The following is a 22,272-nucleotide window of genomic DNA, read 5'->3' as shown; positions in this document are numbered from 1 at the left end:
GACACATGGGCACTTTTGGCTTTTAATCTTTTTATGTTTGCATAAAGATTTAAAAATGATTCAGAAAAAATTATTTAAATGTGCCCGAATTAAAACAAAAACATTCGATTATATTATTGATTAAAAAATTGGACCAATGCAACGGTTATCATCCAGCTAGATTTCGTATAAAACTCTAAAGCCAAGTGATTTTCTATAGGAAATAGTCGTAGTGATAAGGAAAACAGTTTAACAGCTGGTAAGTGTAGTTTAACTTAGATTAGGACAAGCCATAGAGCTCCGCAACAGCAAATAGACTCACTTAGACAACTTCGACTCTCTCTTGTGACACCCACATACTGCTGAGAAGATTCGACAAATCGCTTGGCGAGCTATTATAAAGTTCTTAAGTCGGATAATGTCGATAGTCTGACAAAAGCTTCACATTGTAGAAAAAAGTGCTTAACTGATTCCGCATCGCCTTTCACCAAGCATCTTTGGCAACTAGCATCTGGTTTGCTCACTAATCTAATCTAATCCTATTGTACGGTGAACAGTAAGCACACCAATGATTGCGATGAATTGAGCCTTCCTAAGCGACAGCAGCTGATAGGACCGTTTTCAATGCACCGCCTGCCAGAAAGACCTCGCTACTGCACAATTACTGGTTGTTGAAATCACTCGAAGTCAGTGTGTCAGTGCGAATTGTGTTATCTTGTCAGTTTTCAATAAAAAAATACTAATGTAAACCAATCAACCAACCAATTGCAGCAAGATCTAATAATAACGAGATTACAACTTTATTGACAGAACTTCCTTGAAACGCTAGGACATAGCATCAGGAGATTACAATAAGAAGAAAATATTTGGGCTAACGTCTAATTAATCCTAAAGGACGACAGCTGTACTAACGTGCGCACGCTCCGATGCCCACTCGGACCACTAACTTGTAAAAGCAAAGACACACATCTGCTTCTGTGCAGCAAAGCGGACCCGTCAACAAACACAAGAAAGGTTCGACATCGAAAAGCTGCAATCATATCGTCTGCTCTCTGACAGAAAAGATCAAAACAAAAAGCTGGTATGACGAGGATTGTCGTGTCATAGTGGAGAGAAAACATGCTGCCTACCTCTCAACGTTGCCATCGACCACAACACGAGCGTTGAAGATGGAAGCGAGGTCCATGTGCAGACAAAAAAGAAAGAAACGATCCACAGACGATGGAACGATAAGCTGAATGAACTATACGACGACATTGACATAGTTCAGTTTATAAAAGGACAGCGGCTACGCTGGCTAGGTCATGTTGTCCGATTGGACGAAAGCCACTTTTTAAAGTGTTCAATGCAGTATCCGCTTGTGGAAGCCGACGAAGAGGAAGACCTTCACAGCGTTGGAAAGAACAGGTGGAGAAGGACCTGGCTGCTCTTTGCATCGCCACTTGGCGCCAAAAAGCGTAAAAGAAAAATTAATGGCGTGCTGTTGTTAACTCGACTACAATTGCGTAAGCGTATTCTCCGTCAATAAAGAGTAAGGAAAATATTGATATAAAAGAAGGACGATGGTCGTAGTGCCGCTCACGTTTGGAATAAAAACCATATCTTAGGAACTACCCAACCAATTTCAACGAAATTCGCTTCATAATATAACATTTAGCATCCAAATGCTTCACAAGGCATCCCGTCTAAGTATCACCGATATCGGGCTATAAGTTTTGAAAGCCTCAGATATCGAACATGAGTACCTTAATGCTTGTTGCTACATTTTTACCGAAAATATCTAAACATTCTCTCAGATATGCTAAAGAAATTCAAAGGTGATGTGTTCTTTCTAATAGCGTGTCTCTGTGTGAGAAATGGGTTATAACTTCGCCCAGCTCTTATTTACCTATTACAAGGCTCTTCAAACTTCCGGTGGTGTGAGATATCTTAGCAAAATTAAGTGAACGTATAAGATTCGATATAATGTGGCTTGGTGGTTAGTAAAATCGGTTCAAGAATTACCTCAGATTTCATATACTATAATATATATACTAATTTTCGTTATTCCAGTGGAATTTAAATAAAAAAAATCAAAGTTTTTAATACTTTAATTTAAAATATAAATATATGCAATTTAGAAAAGTAATATGTATTATGTATTCTGTATCATTGCAGAGCTTGAAAGGTGGACTAGCGGAGTTGATATTTTAAATGGTTTTCACGCTCAAAAAATATTAATTTTGCAATCGAATCGCAGCAGCATGTATCGTTTGGTAACGCAAATATGTTTTAATGGCAGACAATTGTAAAAGAGCAAATAGAAAACCACAAATACTTAAATGAATTTAATTTAACGTCATCACAATGTACCTATTCACTGCACTGGAAGAGATAAAGCTCATACAACCAAAATTATTGCAAAATATAACTACTTTGAAACGGGTGCAACAAACAGTCAGAACGAGCAAAATTAGAAGACGTACACTTGCATTGACTACTAAAATTAAATTCAGAGCAAAATATAAGCAGAATACTACCGTTGCTTATCTTAAACTAAATTTGTATGCAATAACAATTCAGCTATCTCCTACCACACATATTCAACATAAAACTCAAACGGATTTCACAGTTAGATATGGATATATGTTAATCATGAGTAAACCATTATAACCTTATAATCGTTAATAATAAATAACTAACACATAACAAATACAGTACCACAACAATCCATCATTGCAGCGCTAGGCACAGATATTTGGAGCATGCGGTATATTAGAACCGAGCAAAGCAGTATATACCAACCTCGTTTACGGTATTAATATCTACGCAACAAACAAGCATATAAAAAATTAAATCAATAATTAGAATTCTGAAGAAGTCAATCTTTTAACAAATACGTAAATTTATACATATGTATTTATTTACATAAATATATAACATAGAATATGAATTATTACCCGTAATTAAGGTACATATAATAAATATATTAAGCGTCCAGAGAAAGGCTTGAATATGACGGTGAGTAAAAGCCATACATATACATATATAGTTAAATATTATACATTAAGTGTTTATTTCATTTATCTTTTGGTAGAAAATCTACATGATTATTTGACTAATAGGCCATTCGCACAAATGTCTCTCCTTACTGTACCAAACTTGATATTAATAGCTTAACAAATCCAATTTTTATAAGCCATATTCTGTTTTTTCATTAATCTTGGAGTCACCCAAATTCCGCCATACCGCCTTCTTGAATCTCTCCAAGTGATGCTCCTTCCGTTGACTGGTGGCTTGGGAAATTAGCAGCCAAAAGTAGCTCTAACGACTCCTCATTGTTCGTAGTGCAGCCACCAGCTCCACTGCTCAGATAGCCTACTGGAGTTGGCCTTTTAGCGAGAATGCGTTTAAATCTATAGCACTCCTGGCAACCCTCCACGCTTTGATCTTCCAAATCTCAGACTTATGATGGCAAGTCCTGCTTTACCACTTTTTTGAGCCTTATTGAAAAACCTTCGGCTTGAAGATCTAAACTCAGCAAGTTCCGGTGTCGTCTGCGGTATTCGCTGTTTCCAATGTTCAAATGATGTTTTATGGTCCATCTTGCGCAAAACCTTTCTCTCGAAAACTCGTAGTGCCACGTCATCGGATATCCAATCGTCTACGTTTCTGCACAATAAAGCAGGACGGGAATACTTTTCAATTGCCAACTCAGTCCATAGTAGCACCTGTTGCAAGAGTGATTCTGGGTTGGATTTCAAGGCTGACATTGTTGATGTTGCTGATACTGGATACTTAGAAAATTATTCGAAATTATATACGACTTCAAAGTTTTGACTGTCAACAGTGACGTGGGACAGGAGATATTTCGACTTGTCCTCATTCACCACCAGACCCATTCGCTACCTTTCCTTATCCAGTCGGGAAAAAGCAGAACTAACGGTGCGGTTGTTGCTTCCAATGATATAAATATCATCGGCGTACGTTAGCAACTGTACACTCTTCTAAAAGATTATACCTTCTCCATTTAGCTTTGCAGCTAGTATTATCCAACATCAGGTTAAAGAAGTTCCTCGATAGTGAGTCACTCTGATTGAAACCTTTTTTGATATCTAAAGGCTCAGAGAGGTGCTTTCCGATCCTGACGGAGCTTTTTGTCTTGCTACCAAATTCAGACTTAGCAGCATTTGAATAGCTCGCCCGGCAAGCCGACGCTTTGTTGTTCTTCAAGCTGGAAATCTACTGCTGCTATTCTAATTTCTTCATGGTCGGGCAACGGAACTTCTGCTCCATCATCAACGATTGGGTATTGGTGTTGCACCATGATAGTTCGTGATGTTGCACTATCACTGCCATTCAGCAGGTACCCTCCATAAATTCAGTATACACTAGACATCTGTTACGAGATTTTCTTTCTACAAAAATATAAACGGTTTTTCAAAAGGGACGCTACAAAAGTAGACCGATAGGGACAGCAAAGGACGTCTTATTTTTCCTGCTCTTTTGACATTTCCCTTCAGCCAATTATTAAAATTTACTACCGAAATTTGGAGTCAGTGGCCTCAATTTGAAGAGCGCTACGTCCTCAGGTTCATTTCTGGCTGAATGGCTATGAATGATTTGGAATATTTCAACTACTGGGATTGCTTGACCGTTTTATTGAGCTGACACTTTATATGTAATTATTTTACTTACACGTGAATTAAATTTTCAAAAAAAAAAAATATGTAGTTATATGTATATGCGCTGTATTATAATGTTATATTCTTTTTGTACAGTCTCATTCACAAAGCAACTTCTATTATAACAATGAAAACGATGCCTTATCCTGCAATAGCCGACCAATTAGTAGCACTTTACATAGAGAAAATAGTAATGAACCATATAGAAACAGTGCTGATATACTAAATAGCTACAATAACACAAGTACTTATGACACCAGTAACGGTATCAGCGAATCCAGGGACATTGTAATGCAGCCGAAGTCTTACGAACCCGGTAGTGACGTATATGTGTATAATAAGGATGTAAATACGTATGGATGTGATATGACTGCCTTTTTACAAGGCGGTGCCACAACAACAACCAAATCAAACACATTAATGAGCGTGCGCAGCGACTACAAGAATGGCAGCGGTTATAGCGAGCCAAATCAAGCATACAACAGCTGTACTAACGAGCTGTATCGACATGAAGACGATGTAAATAGCACAGCTTATTGCTACAACACACCACTCAGTACGATAAGCAGTGATCATACCGGGGAGTATAAACACGACGGCAGTGGTTACAGTACCGGGAGTTGGGAGACTAAAACACAATATGACGAGTATCTTTACGGACGCCATAAGTCCATTGGCAGCGCGAAAGTATTGCCGCGCATACCTATGAAACAAAGCAGCAGTACGGACGGTTGGCATGGCTACGATGACATGACAATGCAAGCGCACAGTCATGATGCGACATCAAACATATTACCGTTACAAACCGTAGCGGAACAGTGTCGCATGCCAAGTGACAATCACTTATACGCCGAAACATATGCCAGCGTTGCTGCGGATAGCAGCGTGTCTCAAAATGTTGCTGTTGCAGGCGGTAAAAATGAGTTTACCTATAGCGGTTCGACATCGTTGCGTTTACTGCCACAACTACAGCCTAACCAGGAATATGGCAAGTCATTTCATAGGCTTACAGTGAGTGCTGATAATAGTGGGACTGCAACTACACTGACGACTTCAACCAATTTGCGCGTGAATACCTACGACAACACGACAATAATGAAAAACTATGGCGACATCTATGACGAACCGTATTACAACAACACGATTGCAAAGTATAACGGACGCCCGTATGCAACGAGCTATATGGACTATGGTTACAACCCTTCATACAATAATGCCTACAACAACAGTAATGCATCGGATAGTTTATCGACGTGCAGCGATAAGACGGCATATTCCGCATCGGTGGCGCAAAAGCTACAGCTGCAGCAACAACGCAAATATGCCATTATGATGGCCATGACGACGGCGTCCGTGATCGCGTCCGGCGAAACGCGTGTACCGGTGAAACGCAGCACCGAATCCGATGCGCATTCGGAAACTGTGAGCGCTGCACAGGTTGATAGTTTAGCATTGAAAGCGCAGTCCTTAAGTGTGTACGATGTTTTGAGTAACAAAACTGACTTAGCGACAACAAGTCAGTTGTGGGCTCGTTCAACAAATGATTGCAGAAATAATAAGGTGGCAACACAAGCAACAGCCACAACAGCATGCATCAGTCTGCAAAGCACAAGTACGCCGGCTGCAATAACGACAACAACGCATTTAACAATGACAACACCAACAACACACACAGTAACGACTTCAACTAGAAAATTGCCAAAACGTCTGCCGACGCCAAAACCAAAAAGTAATAACAGCAACTGCCACCAGGAGAAAGCGAATGGTATGAGTAAGAAACTACCAAAGCTACCAATTGACAAGCCGGATAATGGAAGCGTAGTGTTGCCCCAAGTTGTGGATGGTGCATTAGCAACAGCAACTGAAACAACACAAGCGCCAGCTCCATCAACTAATGCTATTGTAACAACAAAAAGCAGCACGTCATATCCACCATTAACGATAGACACATATAGTGTAGGCATAACATGCGTAGAATCAATACCATCATCAACATCAACAGCATCAACATCAACATCCTCATCAACATTAACAACATTATATTCACCAACATATACACCATATGCGACGCATGTAACAGCAACAAAAGCAAAAAGTGTAGTTAGTGATTTCGGTGCAACAACAACAACAACAACTCAAACGCCAACAAAAACCACGCAAACACCAACTACAACAGCGAAAAGTGTTGAGTTGTTTGTTGATAGCAAATATGACAGCTACAACAGTATTTTCAACAACAACAACACTGTTAGTAAATACGATGTTGCTAAAGAGTACACCAACAACAATAATAATAGCGTTATCCAATCACCAACAACTGCAACACGTAAACTTTTCGTAACAACAACAACTATACCGACATATCCTCACTATTTAGCAGCACAACAACAACACAATGATTATGCGTCAAATAGTAGTGGTGTTGACGGCGACAACATTGCTGATAGCATTGCGCTTAAACATACAAATGCATATGATATTTTTTTACAGAGCACAACAACCAGCAAGTCAACCGATACGTCACTAACAACAATAGCGCCAACGTCAGTAGTAATGCCAACGTATACATATAGTATAGAAACACCGACAAGTGATAGCATTAAAGGGTTAATAGGTCAAAGTGTAAGCGTTAGTTCACCCATAACTGTAACGACTTTAACAACAACACTAACAACATCGCCAACAACCAGCAAATCCGCATACAGTAACGATATATACAATTTTAAGCCCAGTTATAGTCTGAGTACTAACACAGATGTAGAGCTTAAGCAAACGTCAGCTCTGAGTAATGTTGGCTTGACATTAACGTCGGCTGACACATCAAATTTCAACTCCAAGGCCGGTGTGTTGTACGATACAACAATGTCTACTATTTATGATGAATATTTGAAAAATGCTGCTGACAGTTATTTATTAACGACAATAACAACAGCAACAACTTTAACAACTGCAGTTGACACAGCAACAACGTTAACTGTAACGAGTTGTATGCCAACGAGTACTAGTACGTATGCCACATTTGAAACACCACAGCCTTTCACCTTAAACACATTAGATCACATTTCGACAATACCAACAACGACAACAACATCACATTTCGTGGTTGAAAGTGATTTCATACTTACAACATTATCACCGTTAATTGATAACATTGTCACTTGCGCCGATAATTTCCAACAAAATGATTCTCATAGCATAATCACAACCACAACCACAACACCAACAACAACAATAGTAATTGATAATAATAATGTTGGGCGATTGCTCACAACAACTGTTGAATTAGCGATAACAACAACAATAAACAGCAACGTAATTAGCACCGCTGACTTGACTACAACCACAACGTATACGGATTATTTGGCAAAATATCCACTGCCCGCAGTATTAATGTTTGATGGTAGCAACAACAGCAGCAATAACAATGTTGGCGAACATGAATTGCCGGTATATATAACGGAATTTCTAAACTGTGATATAAAAAGTCCAAATCTACAAGACAGCTTCAGTAAATATGATGAAATGTTGCAACAATACGACAGTCTGGATGCATACACTTTGCCTACAACAACACACGCAAGTATGACTACCTTCAGTGAGTCAAGCGTTGTGACTACTACAGCGGCAGGCGATTGTAACACTAGTGATTTGGCGCCGTTTAAAGTAGCTAATGGCGACTTACCCACAACAACAACCTGCACCACCACCACAACTACCAACCTTTATAGCGATCTCAGTAGTACATTCTCATATCCAATCTTAAATGACAGCATCGACTCCGTCACTACAACCGCCATGCCGGCTTCAGTGACAGCTCCTTCCCTTACCACGGCGTTCGATGATTCCTTCTACGATAGCTACAATGTTGATTGGTCCGCGTTGACTGCACCTGCCTCTCTTACCACCACTATAGAGGAAGTAAATGACGCACCAACAGTGAGTCAAGATGTTGTCAAAACGGGTGCAAAAACCGCCGTTAGCAGCAACAGCATAAGCGGCGGTACACAAGGCAGTTATTATCGCCCATCTGCAGCAATAACTGCTGTTGCCACTGCAAGCAAAAGCCTAACAACTTTAACAGTCGAGGAGACAACAGCAACGCCGTCTGCGCTTAGTGTGACTGGCAAGGCGACGAGCATGTTTGGTGGCATTTCGAAAGGCTTCAAAGACGGACTTGGCGTGCTCAGCGGTGTGAATACCACAAACGATGCGCACGCGAAACAACAACAACAGACGAAAAAGAGTGGTTTCGGCTTTGGTTTGGCCTCGAAATTCGTGCCAAATGTAGGTGGCTTGTTTGCAGGTGCGACAACGGCGGCGCAGCAGACCAACGAGATTGCAAAAACAGCAAACGGCAGTACTAATGCGAGAAGCAGCATATTCGCAGCAACAACTGCAGACTCGACGCTTAGCAGTAACGGTAGTTATGGTTTATATGGCAGCATTACAACTGCGTCTACTAGCGCTGGCGACCACTTCCGGCAAACATATAGCGCTGCAGTCAACGGTAAATATAGTGAACTGCTGTATACGCACTCCAACGCTGATAACATGCTGCCGTTCGATGCAATGCATGAACAGCCCGATGGCACGAACGGCATGTTGCTGCCTGCGCACAGCGTTCATGATGACATGCTGTACATGCAGTCACCGGAAACGCAAACTCATGTAGTGGTTACAAGTGATATGCTAACAAGTCACCTAAATAGCTATGCTTACGATGATGTTGCTTATGACGTGGCTGATGTGGCGCGTGAAGCGGACGCAAGTGTTGATTATGCCAGTGCATACGCGACGGATATGCCGAAAGCTGTTGATGATATGCAGCGCGTCTGCTATGCGCAGCAAATCGACGATAAAATGCATGTTGCTGCGGTTGATGGTAGTATGATTAATACGACAGCTTATCTGCATAACGATATGCCGATTACATATTACCATACGCCACAGCAACAACAGCAGCAGCAAGAAGGTTTAAATAACACAGGATTGCCAAATACAACAAAATCTGCTACACCAGCGGCTACAGAAATCACTGCACAAGTAACGCCTACAAACAGCAAAAGTAACGCCAGCAAGTCACCAGCTGCAACGGCAAAGTCAACTAAATCTAGTGCTGCTAGCGGTGGTGGCATGTTTGGTTCATTTCTAGGCAAAGCAGCAGCCGCCGTGCAGTCGGCAACTCAGGCCGTCAATCAGGCTACCACAACTGTACAACAAAAGGCCGCAACAGTAATACCGACAGCAACAACAGAGCCAGCTGTGACGACTGCCACAACGCTTGCGGCAACAACGATGCACAGTAATCAACAGCAAAAAGTGTTGTCACAACAAAATTCAATGTCACCAAGCCATTATCCAGCTGCGTCCACAGCATATGACGAGGATTATGACAATCGGAATTTGTACAATTACAAAAATGATTTGGACCCCGTGGCAGCAATCGTTACTACCGGCAACTCGGTATCAGTTACAGATGCTGCAACATTACAGTACAACAATTACCATTTGCGTGGCCAACAGAGCCAACAAAGCGGTAAATTGTTGCCGTCGGTGCCAACAGCTGGTTCCACTGGTAAAAAGCTGCCCACCATCAATAGCAGTAAATCCGGCTTTTTGATCAAACAACAGCCAACGGAAATCTACGACGACGATCTAATGATTGACCTTGTGAACGATACCAATGAATATCATTTGCACGGCTACGCCGATGAGAATAACGATTTGTTCGACGACGACGACGATGAAATCGTCGACGATCTAAATGATAATAATTTAAGTAATCTCAATGATGATGATAATGAATTGGATCGGTACATCGTTGATGAACGCATTGGTCGTGAGCTGAGCCACAAACAGCAAGGCTTGCAGCAAATTCAGACGGGTTGTGAGATCGATAGTGAGCAAGCTGATTACTACACGGATCACCAGCTGCCGGAAACACCGTCGGACATGCAACAAAAGGTGTCACAACATCAACCACGACACACGGCTGTCAATAGTTATTATGAGCATACGGATGGTGGTTATGATTATCGCGAGGATTATTTCAATGAAGAGGATGAATATAAGTATCTGGAGAAAGAGCAAGAGATACTCTGTCAACAACAGCAGCAGCAGCAGCAAAACTCATTGTTACAAAAGAAACAAGCGAATTACCAATATGAGGATTCTAGTGATATTTATTTAGAGGATAATTATCAAAGCGAAGACAGTGGCAATTATCTAGATGAAAGTTCGAGCAGTAGTGTTGTTGGTGGCGCGAGTAAAAAACATGCATTACAAATGGCTGAAACTCCAACTGTTGGTGCAGGCGCAAATGATGAAATGGTGCACAACTTGAACGCATTACCTACCACACCGACAACAGAAAACAACTACGCCGGTATTATCAATGGCAACGTTGCTACTCTATCATCCACGTTGCATCAATACCAAATCAAAAAACAGGATAGCATCATTATGGAGGAGGATGAGGATAACCTATTGCTCAATGATATGGGTGTCAACAAGAGCGCACTGAGTAAGGTACAACAGCCAAATAGCCGTCGGTCCAGCCACGGCTCAATAATTGAAAACGATGACGACATAATGTGTGAATTGCCGTCCATGCCCGTCGCAGCGCCCAAGAAGAAAATGCTAATACGTGGTGAAACCGAGGAAGTGGTCGGCGGGCACTTGCATATGCTACGTAAGCCAGAGGTCACAGCAAAGCAGCGTTGGCATTGGGCCTACAATAAGATTATAATGCAATTAAATGTAAGTACAATCATAATTTACATTTATGAATAGTATATGCAATTAATAGTTGTAACTGTAGTCCTAATGTCACATATTCAACTAAACTTCTAGAAAACGGGTTGAGTATATTTACTACTAAGTGGGTAGGGTAAATTAATGGAAGAATAAAATAAGTTTTCTTCTGAAGGTTTGAGCCTAATGAAAGGAAGAATAAAAGTAGTTTTCCCCACAGAAGTTTGAGCTTCCTGGTTAGGTTAGGTTAGTTACGATGGTTGTTCCCCAAATGGAAGCACACCTTGACTATTGAGGACAGTCCTTTCTAGATCTCCCAAATGCGGGCATTCCATAAGGAAATGTTGCGCAGATACTACCTCATCTTTCACCAAGCAGCTACTGCAGCTAGCATACGGTTTTGTTTTTTAGTTTGACGGCGTGCAAACCGACCACAATGCCAGTTCTCTCGTGACAAGGAAAATATTGACTTTAAGTGGTACGGTTTACTTTGGGTCAGAAGGAACCAGCGACAGAACAGATGCCAGTCACTGTCCTTGATACCTTGCAATTTCCTGCGATTCCACTGTGACCAGGCACTCAAACTAGTCTGATTGCGAAGTGATCCGCATTAAAAAGAAGCACCCATTGAAAAACCAAACAGAGGATCACAATTAGTATAGAAAATGTTTATTACTTTTTGGAAAACCTCGTTCTAAAACAGTGGTCGGCACTGCTTGGCGCATTTGTGCCGACTCAGATCACACGTACGCTTACGCTCTATCGTTCAGGCGTTGTCGAACCAGCAACGAATGAACATCGCGCATGACTATGGCACTTTGCATAAGTGTCCTGAGGTTACAGAGTTCTCACTGGGTATCATTTCATTCGTGCTCACCTACACAGTCACAAATCCTCTCGTGCCGACCACTGTTATAAAATAATGTGAATATAACGGCATTACTTCGAGTAACTCAAGTATGCCACTGAACTCCGCCTAAACGGCTGGACCGATTTGTATGAAATTTGGTATCTGCAGCTGGATGCGAGTATGATTTGTAGTTACCATTTTAAAATAAAAATTGAGCATTTAATTAATTATAAATTTATAATTCTTTGATGTTTTATATTGGCCAAAAATGGAAATCACCTAAAGTTATATAAAATTGTTTTGCGAAATTTTGTTTGGAATATGTTTCATAATTGATTGTCGCTACTAACGGTGTACCAAATCTTTAAAATACTTTGTTCCTTATAGCGTGAAATATCATGCAGTACAATGTCTTTCGGGTGCGCTGCTATGAAACATTATTTATACATTAATTTGCTTATTTCAAATTAACGTATTCTGAAATACTTCGGTAACGAAACGTTACACAGTGCAATGTTTTTTTTTTTTTGCAGGACTTGCGAAGAGGGACGCCTACGTACTAAACCCTAAACTCCGTCTTCTATAGCTCTTTATTCTCCCTTGCGGTACCACCGCTAGGTATTTCCTCACAAGGGTAAGCTTTAGCCAATTTGCTCATCTCCAATCCAATTTGGTCTACTGGTCACTCGTCATCCTCCTTTCGCTGCTACGTTGCCACTCATTCTTTCTTAGCTCTGTTAGAGCTCTCGCGGACCATGCTCTTACTTGATTCCATACATTTGGTGATTGGATCATGTGCACCACTATATTTCCTGGTGTGAGGCGTTCCTTTAGTAGTTTCTCCAGTTCCGTTCTTTCACATTCAAAACGAGGACACTCAAAGAATACATGTAATGCGTTTTCGCATCCATTGTCACAGAGGGAGCATTCAGATGCATCGTTATGTCCATACTTTTGTAGGTATTCTCTAAAACAGCCGTGTCCAGTCAGGAACTGCGTCAAGTAGTAGTCTGTTTCACCATGCTGTCTTTCTACCCACTTTTGAATGTTTTTGATAAGCCTATATGTCCATCTACCTTTTGTCGTCTCGTCCCAGCGTTTCTGCCACTCATTTAGGCTCTTTTGCCTTTCGTTATTTCTCTCTTCTGTTGTCAGGCGTCTCTCCGTACTTTTCATTTTGTCAAAAATTCTTTTTTGTTCCATCGCTGCAATGTCTGGTGGCATGATACCAGCTATAACTCCGACCGCCTCGTGTGATACAGTCCGAAACGCACAGGAAACTCTAATTGCACTTAACCTCATTATAGATTTTGCCTTTTCAGCGTATGATTTATGCTGCAGTGCAGGTCCCCATATAGGTGCCGCATACATTAGTACCGACTGACTCACTTTGGCTAAGAGTGCTCGTCTACTCTGGCTCGGTCCACCAATGTTAGCCATTAGTCTGGATAGTGCAGCCGTAACCCTTGCCGCTTTTTCACAAGCCTTGTTAATATGGGTCTTATAGTTTAGTCTCACATCTAACATCACCCCCATTTCAGGGACTGCTGTGTGGTTATATTGTACCCGGACCTAAGACTGAACCTTGGGGTACTCCGCCCGTCACTGCGTAGTTTTGTGGTCCTTCATCAGTATCATATAATAGCATTCTATTGGACAGGTAATTTGACACAATCTTTACTAGATATAACGGCGTTTTTTTTAGTTCGAGAGCTTTTATGATGTGAGGCCAGTAGGCCGAATTGAAGGCATTCTTCACGTCGAACGTTACCATCGCACAGTATTTTTTAGAGCCATACATCCATCTGGTTCCTTCAATGGCTCTGCTTGCGACATCAGTTACTTTCTGGATTGCATCTATTGTCGACCTTCGTCTTCGGAAACCATACTGATTGTCTGCCAAACCCGGTAATTCATTTTCTAGATGTTGCTCCAGTCGGACACATATTATTCGTTCTAATATTTTTCCCATTGTGTCCAACATGCATAGCGGTCGGTATGAGCTTGGCTCTCCGGCTGGCTTGCTTGGTTTCTGGAGGAGGACCAATCGCTGCTTCTTCCATATTTTTGGGAAAACACCCTCTCGTACACACTGCGAAAACACCTCCGTGAAAGGGGCGGAGTTGTGTTTAATGGCGATCTTTAGAGCTTTGTTTGGAATGCCATCTAATCCAGGTGCCTTGTTGCTGGCGAATCTTTCTGCTGCTTCAACTACGTCTTTTCCGGTGACTATTGGTATTCCTGTTATTTCAGTTCCCTCGTTATGCCATTCATGTGGAGTTTGCGTGGGGAATAGAGTTTGTACTACAGTCTTAAATAGTTTAGGGCATGTTGGGTTTTGTCCCTTGCGGCTTCTAACTTTTGTCATTACTATCTTATAGGCATCCCCCCATGGGTTTTCTTCTAGTTTTTTGCAGAGCTCTTTAAAGCAGCAGGCCTTGCTCTCTTTAATAGCTTTCTTGAGTTCTTTTCTCTTCTTCTTAAACTGATCCTGCAGCATTAAATACTCAGTTGTTTGTCGCCTCCTTTGGCACAGACGCCTCGCTTTATGACATTCATTTCTTATCGCAGAAATTTCCTCATTCCACCAGTACGCTGGCTTTCTGTTTGAACACTGTTTTTTCCTGTGCATTGATGCATCGCAGGCTTTACTGACGAATTTCACGAGTTGCTCCGCTTTTCGTTCCACGTCTAATGCGTCGTTTGGGTTTCCGTCTAACATCAATTTGAAGAGATTTTCATCGAGAGTTTCAATTTTCCAACCTCTGGTTTGCGCCGTTTTGGGGGTCTTACGTCCTTGTGTACGTTCTTGGTTACCAATTTCTAATATAATGGCCAGATGGTCGCTGTGGGTATACAGGTCACTCACCTGCCACTTAGCTGTACGCACTAGGGAGCTGCTAGCGAAAGTGATGTCAATCACGGAACCACGTCCATTCTTTTCAAAAGTATTTTTATTACCAGTATTTAACAAGACGATATCCTTTGACGAAAAAGCTTTCAGGAGAGCATCTCCTCGCCTGTTCGTGTATGTACTCCCCCATTCAATCGCCCATGCGTTAAAGTCACCGGCCACAACGTTTATTGTTGTGTTTGATATTTCTCGTACTAGAATGTCAAGGAATTTTTCGTATTCACTTTGTGGGACGCTTGGCGGGACATAGCAGCTATATATGTTTATCCCACAAATTTTTGCCCGTGTGTAATAGGGCTGACCTGTCAGCGGGTTGTTTTGAAAACCTTTGTCTCCACAGGCCCATATGGCTGCTTTATTCGTCAGGTCGGAAGTCCATGTTGCTGTGCTTAGGTTTTTATACTGCTCGCTGATTATTACTACGTCAATTTTTTGTTCAAACACTGTATGTGTGAGTAGATCTTGTGCTGCCTCACAGTGGTTGAGGTTTAGTTGCAATACTCTCATATATTGGCCCTTTTACACGCTTCCTGGTAGAGGGGACATTTTTTGCTACCTATCTGGTGTTCGTAGTTCTCTTTTCCGTTCTTTTTACATGCACTGCAGGACGGCTTTTTCTCGCAAGTCTTCGCGAGGTGTCCCTTCTCTCCACATTTGAGACAACACTGGCTTCTATCATCTCGGTTACTACAGGCTCTGACCAGGTGGCCATATTCGAAGCACCTGAAGCACTTTATGAGGTTCGGCTTCTCTCTTATCCGGCATATTACCCATCCAATTTTTATTTTTCTTGCCTCGAGAAGTGCCCTGGCTTGTAGTGCAGGGAGGCTTAAGACTGCTGTCTGTGTGACTGCATACGCCGACCTGATGGTTTTGATTGAACCTTTATCACAGTCATCAAGTTCTTTTATCTGGCTTCGAATAGCATGTGATACATCTTCTTCGGTAGTGATTTCATCAAGGTCCTTAATTTCTAATGTGATTTCGTGGGTAAGTGCTTTAATTTTTGCTTGATTCCCAAGCACTTTCCCTATCTCCTTGGTATAGTCACCTGTGGTTTTCATTTGGACATCCTTTAGCTCCAACAACATTTCTCCTTTGGCAGTTTTTCTGATTCTGCTTACGCTTTCACCGAGTCCCTGGAGAGCGTCCTCCTTCTTCACCGCCCTCAGAATGTCACTATAGGACATATTTCCGGTTCGTGCAATGACTATGGCATCGGGTCGTGGTGGGTGTTTTTTCAACATCTTCTTTTTCTTCCTTATCTCTGTCCAACCATCTTTTGTTTCCTTCACTTGTCCTTTTTTAGCCGCGATAGGCTTATTAGCGTTCCCCTCCTTTATTGTTTCCCTATCTGTCTCCTCCTCAAGGGTGATTTTATTCTTCTTTGGTGGCGTTCGACGCTTCGTCTGTCTTTCGTCCCTCGGTCTCTTAGGTGTGATTTCCGTAGTCACAGGCAAGTGTAAAATGTTCCTTCTCTCCTTGTTTTTAATATATTCTTCTTGCGCCTTTTCGTATAATTTTACCACGTGGTTAAACAAATCTCTGTGATTGTTGTTGATGGATCGCTGTGGTGGGCGCATCAGCTAAATCAGCCTCTTAAGTTCAGCCCCCAGTTCCATCATATGGTCTCTACTCGGTTTTGCCTCTTTGGTCAGCGGTGTGCTATCCTGCAACGCTGGCGGTGACGACCTTGCTCTTACGGGCTTTTCCACACTTAGCACTTTTGTGGGCGATCTGCCAAGCCTTGGGGCACGTTTAAAGGGGTCCATGTCTATGTTTGGTGTTGTTTTGGACGAGCATGTTTCCAGAACTCTGCTAACTCCACCACTAGCGTTTCATTATCGCTACAAATCGCATCAGTATTTGCACTATTAAAAAATTTTCTCAGGTTTGGTTCCATTCTTTCTTTTTGTTTATACCAGCGCATCGTGTGCAGGGGGGCGGGGCGAAATAGACAGGAACGGGTATACCCTCGGGGACGATGCCCCTACCCCAGTTCCCTGAGGCCTGTCCTTCGCTTTACCAGTCCCGGAATACACGGACGGACTAGCGCTCGCCCGGGGCAACGCAGACTACTAATCCTGCGCCCAATGCACACTTCTTGACCAGAGCCCGAAGGGGCTGGTTTCTGATACACACCGCGACTGCCACCTCGGCAGAGCAAGCTCACATCACCCTATCAATCTTACCAACGGAGAAGTCGTTACTAGGATTTTTAGGGACTCCCAGTGCGCCACGATGTGTACCGGTCACTTACTTACTTACTTGTACTGTCAAGCTGTCGCCGTTGACAAATGTGGACCCCATACAGCGGTTACATTAGCACTAACCTTGTTATATCAAATTTAATTTTGTCTGATAAAAGTCGCTTTATTCAGCTGACAGTACGCATACGAATACAATAATGCCCATCCATTTGGCTATTAAATAGCGTTAGAGATTGTGATAACACTTTACATATATATATGTATATATATATACGTGTTATTGGCCCAATATGTGTACACACGCTTATAGAAAATGCTACCGACTGAGTTGGTAAATGTCGCAAAGTCATTTAGTTGGTTTAATCAGTCAATCAAGCAGTTCTACTTGTGAAATTTTTTGCGCACACTTGCATACAAAATATATATATATATATATATATATATACGTTATATATAAATATATATTATAATAAAATATAAATATAAATAAATATATTTATTTATTTATATATATATATATATTTAATGTTTCAATATTTGCATAGAATATACGGCAATCGCAAAGCGATAAAATCAAATCCGTATGGACGCAATGAAATTACAACAAATTGCAATGAAGTGGACTTTATGTCCACAAAACAAACCAGATCAATTACTAAATCCGAAGCTGCTTCTGTCTTACCAACGACATCGTTAACATCCGCCGAACGCACACGAAAGTTTAGCATTTTATTAAAACATCGACTTTGTCACACTTCCTCAGAGACGTTGTATGTAAGTTTATAAAATGTGTTTAACCAAAACTAATTGTCCACCTATTAGATTATTAAACCAAGGTTGAAATGAAACACAAATAATTAAATAATTGGAATTAATATATAATTGGATTGATGATTTGGCACAACGTCAGTAGTGATATACATATAATTAAATCGAATGTGTCATAAAATTATACTGTTTTCTTAACCATAACACCAGCTTTACGGTTTTGGCGTCGGCTCAAAAATCACATTACCTTTCATAAATCCTGAAAAAATAACTCATATTAAATATTCTTTTCGTCGCTCAATGTATGTTTTTTCCACTGGCAGGAGAGTTAGTTGTGACTCTCGCCAAATCGTGGCGGCATTATATTGTAGTTATCCGAACTGGTGATATGCTATCTGATGATCATATGAATACATATATATACTTAGTTATGTCATAAGCCCACAAATCTTTCGGCCATTGAACAATAAAGGGATCAAGCACAGTTCCCAGTTATATTGATGACCCTGCTCATACCAAAGTTGTTTTGATACTCTCCAAATTAAGTGTAGTGTAGAAATCATACTATCATGGACGTTGAAAACGTGTCACTGCTGAAGCCCCTTGCAACTTTTGAGCCAAATGATCGACCGGTAGGCTTTCATGTGTAGATCAGCTCGAATAAGTGTGGATCATTCTTATGGTCGACATAGCCATTTCTTATGGCATACATTTCTGTTTTCCAAGCGGATTTCTGCGAATTCCTTCAGTTCAGTTTATATGGTCGTAACGGTTGGAACCAAATGACGACTTTTTTCTGGTTATTGGAGAAAACTAAATTCTTTCATGAGCTCAACTCATAACTAAAAAAATTGTACTTCGAAGTTAGCCTCGAAAATCGAAATTATTATTAATTACAGTATATAGCTACTAAAAAATACAAAATATAGCTTAGAACTAAATTTTCTTCTAATTCCATGGTATATAAAACGTTTTCGTCGCGCTTTTATCACAGTTGCTATGTAGGGTCAAAGTTTGAACTTCGAAAAAATGAAAAAAAAAAATTGTTGTACAGTGTTATTATACGGCAACATTATTCTAACCTATATACATAATTACAGTTATAACAAATTCCATGCATTAACGCTATATGCTACAAATGCAGTAAATGATAGCACATATGTGGGTATCAGGTTAAATTAATGGCGCTGATAACAGTATTGCCAGTAGCATACCAGCTTTTACTTGAATTTTTGTTTTCCAACACAACTGGTTGTTGACTTTTTGTGTGCGCTTAGTAGTAGTTTAACCTCAATACGAACTGCAAACTACAGTAATGCGTTTCTACTCATTTATTTATTTGAACTTTTCATTTTATAGTTTTTGAATTTTGCTTACGGTTGTTGCACCAAAATTTAAAAACATAAAATTTAATAATTTTTTCTTTATTTCTGTTCGTTTACTGCTATGTAGCTGAAGTCATATGCGAAGTGGCACATATACGCGCTTGAATGTGTCTATGTAGTCGGATTTCTGCGCTGTCCTGTAGAATCGTTGCCTCAGTGACATATAACTAAAACATTTATAAATATTAAAACGGTTTTCTAAATCCAAAAACATAATTTTTTCATATATTTCGTATACTCATAGTTATTTAGACATGGTATCAGATATGGCACCCTTCATGGCTAACACACTCAAAATGAACCGACTGCGAATGAATGCATACGTGTGAGGTTGCCGAATGAATACAGTGAATTACTGTATTCCCACCCCTTCTAACAGTCACTATGTTCACGCATAACCGTAGTACTTCGTCAGTCAGTAAAATAACTAACATTAGAACAAATCTGTGCTATAAGGAGTAGGCTTGGTAAAACCAAACATAGGTCGCGCGTATCATATGCCAGGCACTGTGCAATATTCGAGCAATACACTTGTTATTGTACACGTTTAGTAAATTTCGTCAAAAAGTGTAGTATACTTTTCTGCGCTTGTAGTGCTAATTGCCGGTCGGTTGTACTGTAGAGCGGTTTTTATGCTAAACATAAAATAAAAGTTAAATACTTAACAAAAGTTAAATACTTTGTTTATAACTCACTTGCAAACAAAGTAAAAACACGACAGCTTATATATGTGTTGAATGTTGTCTATACAATATAGTGCCAACTCTAAACTGTGTCCATAAAAATATTTATAATCAAATTATATGTGCTAAAGGATTATAACAAGTGCAAGTTTTGCATAAACATTGCAAAAAGTTACAACAAAATAACACGAATTGTACGGAAGTTTTTAATTGTGTATAAAGTGTCTAAAGTAGCACCAAATGTGGCACTCTGAATATTGACCATAATAAATTTAAATATATATATGGCTGTATACACACCCAATAATGTACATGGATAAACTGGCGCACGCGCTTTGCTAACGTTTATCCAATTATTCTAGGCTAAAAGTAAATCGGAGGTTGTCACGTCGAAAACGGAGCTGCCATGTCTCCAATATAATATTACATATATATTAATTTAGATTATATATATTAATTTATATGACATATATTAATATATATGATATTTATTTATTAATGATATAATGATATTAATGATATTTAAATATATATGTATATATAACTATATTGAAATATATAAATTTCTTGTCGCGTTGTACTCATGGACATCATAATTTGATTGTTCTACTAGTATTCAATATAAATGAATTTAAATATACACATTTTTAAAGGTTGATCCATATCGAGGTTCCCTACTTTTTTAAGGAAAGAGTCCAGACAATTAAAATTTATTGGCGAATGTGTATTACCATTCGAAATCACATACTTTGGTATTTGTTTTTTAAAGATTATATCTATCAATGTTGGCCGCGGCTACGTCTCAGCTGGTCAAGACGTTGAGTACAATGACTCGTTTGAGCATTTCGACTGGTAACTGGCGACTGACACGCATGTTGTTTTGCACCGAGACCTGAATCGAAGCGGGATTGTCCGCATAGACTTAAGACTTTAGATATCCCCACAGGAATAAGTTTACCGGTGTGATATGACACGATCTTGGTGGCCAATCGTGAGGCCCAAAACATGAAATTATCTGCTCACCGAAGTGTTCTCTCAATAAATTCATTGACTGATGCGTTGTGTGGGAAGTGGCGCCGTCTTGTTTGAACCAAATGTCGCCGAGATCATGAACTTCAATTTCAGTCAACAAATAGTCGATTATCATGGCGTGATAATGGTTACGTTCCCACCGGCATCATTTTTGAAGAAATATGGATTGGATGGATTCCAATGACCCACAAACCACTCCATACCGTTGTGTGTTCTACATGAAATGGCATTTTTTGAATTACTTCAGATTGCTCTTCGTCCCAAATCCAGAAGTTTTGCTTGCGGTCCAATACAGCGCCTTACATCCGCATAGAAGGTGTCACCCCTACTAGGGTTCTTATGGCATACCATTTAAATTTCCATATTCATCATATGCGGCTCTTATGCCACTCAGGCCATGTTTCAAATTCAGTACAGCGTGTTTGTCGTTTAAATATCTGCACATTGCCAGTGATATGTAATTTCTCTCTTTATTAGCTAACTATAAGGTGTTGCGCAGTTTGACTAGTTCAACTGTTTCGCAGTTTCCTGGAACCAATTGCAGGTTTATCGTGAAATCTGATGTTAGTGTCTCTAATAGCTCCAAACATTATTTCACTATCTTCCATGATTTTCTACGAGACAATAGTGATTTTAAAGCTGTTTGGCTATCTGTAAATATAAATAAACTAGCTTTTACCCGCGACTTCGTCGCATAAGTTTTTTCGTTTTCTTCCGGCTCTAAGTCCCCCTGCAACAATGTCCCACTATCATGTTCCGGTCCTCAAATTCACATCAAAATTTCTTCAAAAGCATAATGGATAGCTCCGAATGTTTCCTTAGTAAATATAAAAAGTAAATATTGTAAATCGGTTTAAAATACCACTAACTACCTACCTGCCAACCCCCGATGTTAGACAGTGTGACATCCGCAACATCGTCTGCGTAGGAAGTACTAACTTAATGTAAGTAGTATAATAATGTAGGAAGCTAAAAATAAGAGGCTTTATTACAGTAGTACATTTTTGTAAACTGTGTTCTTTGTTTTTCCCTCT

General features: G+C 40.2%; 1 protein-coding gene across 3 annotated transcripts in view; it reads left to right on the top strand.

Moving 5' to 3' along the window:
• The window catches only part of LOC105219932 (protein unc-13 homolog C), a 97,674-nt gene that overhangs the window by 1,860 nt on the left and 73,542 nt on the right, over positions 1–22,272 (top strand). For all 3 annotated transcript variants that reach the window (XM_054235309.1, XM_054235308.1, XM_054235307.1), the window contains exons 2-3: positions 2,137–2,979; positions 4,740–11,402. In XM_054235309.1, the coding sequence (XP_054091284.1) occupies positions 2,974–2,979; positions 4,740–11,402 (6,669 nt within the window). In that variant the 5' untranslated portion in view covers positions 2,137–2,973. The remainder of the gene's footprint in view (positions 1–2,136; positions 2,980–4,739; positions 11,403–22,272) is intronic.

This window comes from Zeugodacus cucurbitae, chromosome X, assembly GCF_028554725.1.
Source record: "Zeugodacus cucurbitae isolate PBARC_wt_2022May chromosome X, idZeuCucr1.2, whole genome shotgun sequence".
NCBI classification, from domain to species: Eukaryota; Metazoa; Arthropoda; class Insecta; order Diptera; family Tephritidae; genus Zeugodacus; species Zeugodacus cucurbitae.
Note: the sequence above shows the minus strand (reverse complement) of the source record. Positions and strands in the feature narration are given on the sequence as shown.